This window comes from Augochlora pura, chromosome 11 (genome assembly GCF_028453695.1).
Source record: "Augochlora pura isolate Apur16 chromosome 11, APUR_v2.2.1, whole genome shotgun sequence".
NCBI lineage: Eukaryota > Metazoa > Arthropoda > Insecta > Hymenoptera > Halictidae > Augochlora > Augochlora pura.
The window spans coordinates 4,107,937-4,118,201 of record NC_135782.1 but is presented as its reverse complement, the minus strand read 5'-3'; the positions used below and the strand labels follow the sequence as shown (position 1 = coordinate 4,118,201).

General features: G+C 36.0%; 2 protein-coding genes across 2 annotated transcripts in view; both read right to left on the bottom strand.

Moving 5' to 3' along the window:
- Window positions 1-1,762: 1,762 nt before the first annotated feature.
- Window positions 1,763-5,923, bottom strand: LOC144476875 (esterase E4-like). The gene is made up of 7 exons (XM_078194185.1): window positions 5,577-5,923; window positions 4,981-5,119; window positions 4,220-4,556; window positions 3,691-4,053; window positions 3,242-3,411; window positions 2,673-2,986; window positions 1,763-2,498 (listed from the first exon to the last, which is right to left on the bottom strand). Exons 1-7 carry the CDS (start codon window positions 5,843-5,845, stop codon window positions 2,333-2,335), a joined length of 1,758 nt encoding a protein of 585 aa, XP_078050311.1. The 5' UTR covers window positions 5,846-5,923; the 3' UTR covers window positions 1,763-2,332.
- A 1,190-nt stretch (window positions 5,924-7,113) lies between these two features.
- The window catches only part of LOC144477149 (uncharacterized), a 63,065-nt gene continuing 59,913 nt past the window's right edge, over window positions 7,114-10,265 (bottom strand). The window contains exons 5-8 of the mRNA XM_078194636.1: window positions 9,240-9,608; window positions 8,951-9,120; window positions 8,214-8,536; window positions 7,114-7,392 (exon numbers count right to left, since the gene is read on the bottom strand). Coding sequence (XP_078050762.1) covers window positions 7,218-7,392; window positions 8,214-8,536; window positions 8,951-9,120; window positions 9,240-9,608 — 1,037 coding nt within the window. The 3' untranslated portion in view covers window positions 7,114-7,217. The remainder of the gene's footprint in view (window positions 7,393-8,213; window positions 8,537-8,950; window positions 9,121-9,239; window positions 9,609-10,265) is intronic.

The window sequence follows — 10,265 nt, the reverse complement described above, 5'->3', positions numbered from 1 at the left end:
CTGATTGGTCGAACCACCGTACCGGAACGGTCACCGACGCCGGAACCGCGACCGCCAGGTATATATACTCTCAAATTTTGACAAACGGAGCATTCGTCGCCTTGCACCCGCACAGGCAGCATGGAGAACTTCAGGTCCTTTCTTGACGTGATCGGAGTGCTCGACTCTTCCAAGGTGGATTTTGTTTCTGAACTGCCACCGGAACTGTCGCAGCTGATTCTCCGCAAGTTGGATCCTAGGTCTCTGCTTTGCGCTGCCAGTGTGTCGGGCAAGTGGTTGAAGGTCTGCAAGAATGATCCTGTCCTGAGACGAACCGCAAGGCGCTACAAGAAAAGCATAGCGCAGAGAAGGAAGGAGAATATTCCTCCGGCAGCTCCTCGAGTGTCGAACAAGATGGTACGGAGGACAGTTTCTGCACAGGTGAGAATTCTTGGGCCTCGTGCACAACCTCGGCCATGTTCGGTGAGTTCGACGCGTGGTAAGACCATTAGAGTGTAGTGTTTTGTTTTAATAAATTGTTTAATTTGACGTGCTCGCTCGGGCTAGTGACTATTATTAGGTTTTAGTTTAGTAAGTGTATATATTTTTGACGATCTTGTTAACCAAGATATAAAAAATATATTATAATATACTATCATACTATAGGTAATGTATTATAATATATTTTAATCTGACATGCAATCTTAATCTTCTTTCAGCGAATAATAATCATCACATCATTTTAGTTAAATAAGTGTATATAACTTGTAAACTGACCTTTTTCTTTCAGCGAATAATAATCATCACATCATTTTAGTTAAATAAGTGTATATATCAGTATTATTTAACTTTTTGACGATCTCGTAAACCGAGATTAAAACTTGCATGCTAGTTATAAATAAATTACATAGTAAATGTGTAAGGCAAATAAAAATACAATTATTGCAATTACTTGCTTTGTTCAGTGCAGTGAAATAAATAATGTATTATAATATATCCTGCGTTTCCTTAATAACAAGAAATTTTTCAGAAGCGTCGTCCACGTCGCGTCCAATCCTTATCAAGAATTGCGACAAGTTTCGGTCCTTTTTATCATTCATAGAATAAATGATACCGTAACTGTCTTTCTTGTAGCCGATCCTCGTGTCTCTCATTGCATATTCTGAATTTTTGAAACACTTGCGGTGCGGCACCGTCACTTACATAATCAGATTGGAGTGCCGTGCAAATCCTCCGGGCTACCTGACCAGTTTTTCCTCGAAGGTTCAGCTCATAAAGTAAACCCGCCTTATTTGTCGTATGACGACTGACAATTCCCGGCCATATTTGCGCAAAAGGTAACACGCCGTGCGGGAATACCATCCGACAAATGATACGTTCGCCGTTGGTTAATAATCACATATTTATTAACGCATAAACGATTTGCCTTTTGCTGTGTAGCAGAATTTATTAATTATTTTCAAGGGACAGTCACCTGTTAATTTTTTTCTATAGATTATATTATTGTATAAATTATATTTTGTATCACCGTGAGAATTTATAAATTATGTACATTAATAAACTTAATATTTATATTTATACTTATATTATAATATTTATATTTATACTTATATTATAGTATTATATATTTATACTTATATATTAATATTCAATACTAATAAGTAAGTTTATTAAATATTAACATTTAACATTAATATAGTTTATAAATTTAAAATTATATTTAACATTTAAATTTGTAATAAATAAACTTTTGTGATCGCAAAGGAATTTTGATCACAGTTGATCTAGCTTGGTTTCGAAGAGAATTTCAAATATTGTCGGAAGATCGTAAGTCTTGAATGGTAGCTAGGCGAAAAATGATTAGGTTCTACGGGATTGCTTTAAATCGATTTTAAAATACCTACCCCGGGGAATTTGATTAACTTTTGAAGGCTGAAATTGAAGCTGAATCGCTCGCCGGAAAAAGAGGATCCATTACTTTGCGATTCATAATTTATCAGCCACGGCTTTTTCGATTCTATGATTAGTTATAATTAATCTTTGCAAGATTTATATATAAATATATTAAGCGAGCAATAGTTTACTTGAATAAATTAGGTTAGCAACATTTTATCTACATAAAATAGTGGGTCGAGAAGTTTATTTGAATAAATAAAGAGTTGCAAGACTCTATTTAAATAAAATAAATACCTAAAAATCTATTTAAATAAATGAAGTACAGCTCCGTATCTAAATTAATAAATACTTCATTTTCAGTTAATTCTTTTGCTATAAAAATTGTATAAACGTAAATATAAAAGTATTACAAATATTTCATATTGTATCACTTTTATTATTACTACAATTAAGAACGCTAAGTGTAATAATACATATTATGCACAAACCTCATTCGTTCCTCGAAAAATGAAGTCTGCAACGTTGTTACGGCGTCTGAAGTGTTTCCTATTTGAAGAAACGAGCTGCTGTTCGCGTAGGGCTTCCACAATGACGATTCTTTCAAAAAATCCGACTTTGGCACACTGGACAATGAAAGAAATGTTTTAATATTTAAACAATACTTTGAACAGTCGTAGTAGCCTTACATTTTCTAATCTTGTAAATTTTCCTCGCGAAACAAAATCTATGATATAAATTCTAAAAAATATTTTATAATTTTTAAAACTGTAATTAGTGTTTGGAAAGTTCAATAGTACCTTGTCATTACAAAGGATGTCCATAAATCTACCATAAGATCGCTGATATTTCGTGCAAGCAGCATCTGCTCGAAATCGTAATTGAAATCCGCGTACGTGAAATTTCGCGGAAATAAATAAACAAGGCTGTCCGAATGGCCAACAGACAATTTCTCACAATTCACGGGGTTGAATAATGTACTCAAAGTGCCGCGATAGTTAAGCAGATACACATAAATTTTCTGTCCACAATGCTCCGTTACGTATTTGATGTAGAACAGCGAAGGGTACAATACGATTATGTCTGTTATAAATTGTGAAATTCCGCGCAGCACCTGAGAAAAATAATTATGCCAGAGATGGTATTTGGTATAGTAAGGTTCGCTCTATAGAACGAATTACTTTCCTTTGAATATATTTTTAAATCCTCCAAAATAATTTAAATAAGTTTTAAAAATCTCGAAGAATGAAAGAGAATCATTTTTAGGGGATGAAATTAGATTATTAATTAAAAATATGTACATTAATTCGTCGATATATTTAAAAATGCATTGAATTGTCGAACGATGTCGAAATGTTTGAAATAATACCTGAGCTTTCTCTCTCGGCATTTCTGCTCCCAAATAAAATTGTTTCGCCTTGATTGCTATACGGGGGATATTTTTACTCCTCAGGAAATAAATGTTGTCCAATAGTTCCACCATAAAAGACAATGGATCACGTGCGAAAATATCATATGCTGTCTCATTCCGATACAGATCTTGAACAATATTTCAAATCTTTAAATATATTAGAAATGGTCTTATTAGCATATGTTGCAATACAAGTATTTTTAAGGTTATGGAACTTTCGTTTAATTTATTTCATATAATTTATTACGAAACAGAAAATTAATTTAATAAGAAATTAATGTGACACAAAATTAATTGAATAAAAAATGAATGTAATAGAAGATTAATTTAATAAAGAATTAATATAATGCAATATTAATTTACTAAAGAATTATTTTCATTTACCAATATTTAATTTATCTACTTACTTTGTAAAATTGGAGGAGCTTCGTCCGGAACGATCCCCGTCATAAACGAACTGTTCTTCAATTGACAATTGTCTATCAAACTTATAGGGGATTCCGTCAAAAATGCACCCCTAGTTCTCAGCTCCACCACTGGTCCCCACTCTGTTCCCATCAGTTCTTGTACTCGTGTGAAAACCGACGAAGTGCTCATTAATTCTCGAGCAGTCAAACGTTTCAGACAGTTCACTAATAAATAGGAATCATTGATTGAACAATTGTTCCTTGCGCCGAGCCTTTTCGCAGCGTCGAAATAGGAACTGCTGAAACGAAATGCCAGGGATGGCATAGGGACTTCGTTGTGCTTGATATAATTATTGAACAAATCTGTAAAATAAGCGGAGATGATACAGTTATATATGCAAAAATTATAGTTATATGCAAAAATATATTTTACAACAAACGTATGATTTTTGCAACATCTACAGTACAATATATATTATATTATCGATAAACTGTACTAAAAATGAACGAATAGCAGAAAATAACATACGTTTTGAACTGTCTGAAAGCGAGTGTAGATCAGCGCACGTGGCACCCACGTTCTCACCGACCAATGTTATTTCTTTCCGATCGCCACCGAAGGCACGTATATTCCGTCTCACCCATTTCAGAGCCAGTACCTGGTCCTTTAACCCGAAGTTACCGGAAGCTGCAGCATCTCCAGTGCTGAGAAATCCAAAAGGGCCTAATCGATAGTTGAGGGTGACGAGTAAAATGTTCTCGTCCAGCAAATAATCTGGCCCGTAAAGGTAACGACTCGAATTACCTGTCAGGTATCCACCACCGTGAATGAACACCAATACAGGTAGATAGTTGCTTCTTTTTATCTATTAATATATACACAAATATCATACGTTTAATTAACAAAATATTTAAAAAGTTACGTCGACTTAATAAATACTTCCCTGATTGACGTGATAGCAATGTTAGGATTTTTTAACGATGTAATAAAAATTGTCTGCATCGCTTGGTCGGAGCAATAGTTAAATAAAAATTAAATAAATCGATTTGACTCTTTGATAATTTTAATAATTTTTGAACTGTGCGATACATGTTTTGAATTCATTCAAGATTATTTTCACTGTTCTATTATGCATCTATTTCTATAAAAAGAAACGATTTTTAAGGTCTGTCGTTAAAATTAACTTTTCTTAATGACAATAATTAAATGCAAATTTTTCATGCCTATCTCATGAATTTTCTGTTGCGATTAAAGTCTCGTATATATTATTAACGTAAAATGTAACACACCTTTGGCGTATAAATGTTTAGTGTTAAACAATTTTCGTCTCCTACAATTTCGTCCCCGTGAAATTGCAAACACTGATTACCCTCTTCGTCGGCTTTCAAAGTGCCGCTCCATTCTTTCTTCGGTACAGGATTACGAAACCTTCCAAGACAAAGCAGAAAGAAAATCGATTATTCTTACTTGAACTGTTTATAAAAGAAATGTTTACTGAAATCCTAAATTACTAATTCCTGAATTCCTAAATTCCTAAATTACTAATTCCAGAATTCCTAAATTCCTAAATTATTAAATTACTAATTCCTAAAATAATAATTTCTAAATTACTAATTCCTGAATTAATAATTCCTAAATTAATAATTCCTAAATTACTAATTCCAGAATTCCTAAATTCCTAAATTACTAATTCCAGAATTTCTAAATTCCTAAATTACTAATTCCAGAATTCCTAAATTCCTAAATTACTAATTCCTAAATTACTAATTCCTAAATTACTAATTCCAGAATTCCTAAATTCCTAAATTCCTAAATTCCTAAATTCCTAATTCAAAAATTCCTAAATTATTAAATTACCAAATTGCTATAACATTAAGCCACCCACCTGAGATCCTCAACCGGCGGTTCGGCGTAAGGCACCCCAAGGAAAGCGAACACCTTGCGGCCGTTCCTCGTCCTCATCGTGGTCCCCATAACATAGCCCTCGCCAATCCGAACTTTCGGCTGGTCCAGGAAGAACCAGAAATTCACGACCGCTACTGTAATCACAGCGACGAGCATCAACACCACCAAATTAAAGCACAGCACCTGCTTATCAACCAGAGATCGATTCCTATACGATCGGCCCCCGTTGGATCTCGGCCGAAAGCACATTACGTTCGTCCGCGCCTTCTCCGGCTCGAAGTTAATCCGCGTTGTTCGAGCGTGACGAATGTCCGAGGAGTTACGCTTTCCCTCGTAGCATGCCCGCGTGTCCCACGCATAATGTCGGCGGACCTTGAAAAGTTATCGTAATTCATGTTACCGGTTGTCAAGATACACACAGCTCGGCACCGCAAATTCTGTTAACGTTGCATCTCATTAAGTCGAGAGGGGCTCTCTGCGAGCGTCGCCTCGCTGCGTTTTCGCTATTCGACGACGACGGAGGGGTGAAGCCTCGCGATGATTTCACGGGAAGCCTGTATAGAATTCCTGAAATTTCATTAGGCGAAGTATAAGTTGCCTGTTAAAACAGGTGTTGGCCGTCGAAAGTTCGCGACTTCATGTTTCCTAACTAGTTTAAATACTTCACTCGTCTTCGTGCTTGCCGCCGCCGTCGTGGCTGAGTTATATATACGTTTCATTAAAATGATATCCGACTCGATAACTCTGTCATCCATTATGCAATAAATAAAGTTTGTGTCGCGATAGGAGGGGGAGTTGCTCGATACTGTAACGAGGGAAATCTCGTTAGTGTTATTATATAAATATATAATGTAAGAAGTACTTTGACCACCATAAAATGACTATGGTGGTAAGAGTTTAGTTCCATGGGGGGCTGCGAGAGGCGCTAGTGAAACATCGTCGCTCGCTATGGCGGTAGTAATGATATAAAGAGCAGTATTGCTCTTAAATTGCTCTAATTAATATTTCTAGTCATCTAAAAAATTAATATTGTAATTGATAAGATAGTATATATTATATATATTTTACTAGCTTATATTATAATATTTCAGCTTTGATAAAAAGATGAAATTCACGCGACGTTCTAAATATTTAAAAGTACCATGAAATCCAATTATTAAATTTTATATGTATTAATATAACTTTGACGTAGCCTTAAAATTTCTGATTATCCAAAAAATTAATATTTCAATTAATAAACTAGCATACATCATATATCTTTTACTAGCTTACATTAAAATCTCCCAGTTTTGCTAAAAGGTCGTTCCAGCTATTCAAAAACGCTCTGAAATCCAATATTTATATTTTTGCTTGTCAAAAATATCAATTTCACAAAATTGAAAAATAAAATCAAGTAGAATATGCACAGACTGCGAAGAACTGCATTTAATAAAAAAAAGTACCGAGGGAAACGGTGGAAGGCACGGAATGAACGGCAACGTATGGTTTTTATTCTTTCTTTTTTTTCATTTTTATCATTGCATTTTAACGTTTAACAATACCGCGCGCGTGCTCGACAGCACCGCGAACGGCTGATTTTGATCGCCGCGCCACCGGAAGTGGCCGCGCAAACAACATTTTGTTAATCCAAGGAATATTGCGGCACGTTATCGAACCAAAAGTTGACGCTGCACGAATATTTGCTTTCCAGCGTCACCTTGGTGGAGGTGACATCGCCTATGTCAAGATATACGCCCGGATTATCATTCTGCGGCTTCCACACATGGGGATCGGGCAGCAGGGACGAGACCGGCGTGCTGCAATGGGAAACGTATCGGTCAACTCGTACTGCAATTACCGTCGTCGGTGATTGCTCGATTTTTATACGGATCTCCCGGCGACAACGAGTGTAATTTGTTGACTGGTGGTCGTACAGTCCGGATTGTAGAATTCAGTGATATTTAACGAAAAAGTGTACTTTTCTAAGTTAATAACTATACTTGATAATTGATAATTTTATTCCATAAAACGTGCTCCATAGAATATTACATGTAATATATAAAATACATATTTAAAAAGCAACAAGGCAAAAATTAAAAAAATATTCAATTATCAGTGGCTAAAAGATACTATTGTTTAATTATTTTTAGTGAAAGTTTCGTTACAATATCTGTAATGGTTTAGTAACTATAATAACTTGTCACTGAATTCTCCAAACCGTACTCTAAATCACTCTATTCGATACAGAATGTTCCAAAAATATTTAACAATCCTAAACTAAAGGATTCTTAAGGCCAAATGATGTAACTTTTTCCTTTACAAAATTCTTCTCTGATCCATCGTTAACGAGTTATTAATGAAAAACACTGACCAATAAAATGCGAGCTCTTCTAGCGCGAGGCGACCATGCCAATGAGTGGAACTGGGCGTCGCGCGCTCCCTACCACAGTCGACACGCGCCAGCGGAGCTCGCATCTCATTGGCCACTGTTTTTCATTAATAACTCGCAAACAAGGCTACGTATTGCATTTTCGCTAAGGAGAAAGTTATTGCAAATGACGTAAAGAATACCTTATTTTGACTTTTGAGACAACTCGCATGAGTCGTATAAAATCACAGCAGTGGAAGGAAACCTTACCTGTTATAAGAGAAGGAGGAGCCGAGATCGATGTAGACGGTGCTGATATACTTATCGTTCTTCGAGGGCTTTAGGTTGCCGTACTCAGGCCCTAGGGCCTTCGGCGACAGCGGGAATATGGAGAATAAATCGGAGCCTTGTCCGACGCCGGCTACACCCAACGAGCTCTCCCCAAAATCTAACGTGGCTGTGATGGTTCCGTGATAGTTGTAACGGGACACGTACACACTATTGTTGTTAACCTTGTGCAAGTGGTTGTCCAACTGAATCGTTGGGAAGTTGTAATACAAGTCCGACAGAAGATTCGTGTATCCTTCGATCACCTGAAATCAAAGCAAATGTGATGGAACACGATTGCAAGCTATAGTATATTCGTCAGATTAAAAAGTTAGTCACGAGTGAAATTATTATTTATATTATTTGGAATTTTAGAAGATCTAGATAGCTGCTTGAATTTATCAAAATTATGAAAATTATCAAAATTATTAGAATTATTAGAATTATTAGAATTATTAGAATTATTAAAATTATTAGAATTATCAGAATTATCAGAATTGTTATTATTAGTATTCCGCAGCGCTCCCAAAAATGCAATAGAGCCCCAAGCAAATTGTATTTGCTATTCCGGCTCCGTCTGAGAGGAGCGATCCTGCATTTCGCAAAGCACCGACACTTTCACGAATGTCTCGAGCACGGATCTCGCATAATCTTATTACATCGCGCATAGAAGTACTTACAATTGCCTTCTCCTTTGGCAGCACGACGCCCAGATAGTAGTTCTTTGCTTTCACAGCAATATCCGTGATATTTTTACCCTTTAATGGCGAGTAGTGGCTCAGGATCACTTCTATCACTCCCACTGGTTGTTTTATACACAGATCGTATAATTTTTCATCCTTCAGCAGGTCTGCAAAAACGAACGTTTCATCACTTTATTGTTGCAAACTTCAGAGTACGAATTTTATAAATGTTACTACAGGAAACTGTACGTTAAAATAATTAATTTAATAGTTGATCGTGACTTACTTTTGGTGAAGAATGTTCCCTCGTCCTTCACATGTGAGATTATCACTGGATAAAGCTTGCCGATCTGTTTCTTTATTATGTTCACCGGTGTATCGTTGAAGATCGCGCCAGGGTAATCCGGTTCCTTCGTGGGCCTCCATGTCGTGGATATCGCTACATCGATCTCATTGAAGATCGCGTACGACTCCTTGATCAATACGTTCGCGTCCGCTTTTCGAAGGCAGTCAACCAAGTCCTTGGTAGACTGGTTTATCGGACACTTCAGACGTTGTCCAAGTTTTTGCGAGTTTTGGTAGTAGGACTCGTCGTCGGCGAACGCGCGCGGAACAAGAGCGATACCGCTTAGACAGATAATGCTCTTGAACAAGTCTGGAAACAGTCGATTATCTTAATTAATTCATTTCGTTTGATATATAAATTTATTTCGGTTCGAAAGGATATTAATTTTCGCTGCAGACGAAAATAGTTTTCGTTGTAGATAAAAATAATTTTCGTGGCAGATAAAAGTAATTTTCTCTGTTGATAAAAATAATGTTATCTGCAAGCAATTATGCATATTGAATAATTCATTCTGTCCTATAATTAAAGCAAAATTAAATGAATCACTAATGTTTGAACGTTTATGCTAATTTAATTTTCATGAATAATCCCCACGGAAAGCAGGATAAAGTAAAAATTAAAATTCACAAATATAATGTACATTGTTTGATAGTAAAATTAATTTTTGACTATGTTGAAGTCTCATTTTTGCTACAAAACAATCAATAAGAAATAGTATTGTTCTTTCAGTTGAAGCAGTTTGGTTATAAAATTCGAAATCGCTTTGAAATCATTTCGAAAGAGCAGCGAATAAAAAGCGTCAGACTTTATGACAATAAAAGGTAAAAGTTTTCGGACAGCAAAGCAAAACGTTTGACGTCGCTGACGTCGCTGACGTTAGCTGTACCGACGGGTTGCAACACGTGCGACGTCAAAGTGAATGAGCGAGGAAGCCTACCGCCGTTCGATGGACATTTATTCGTCAAA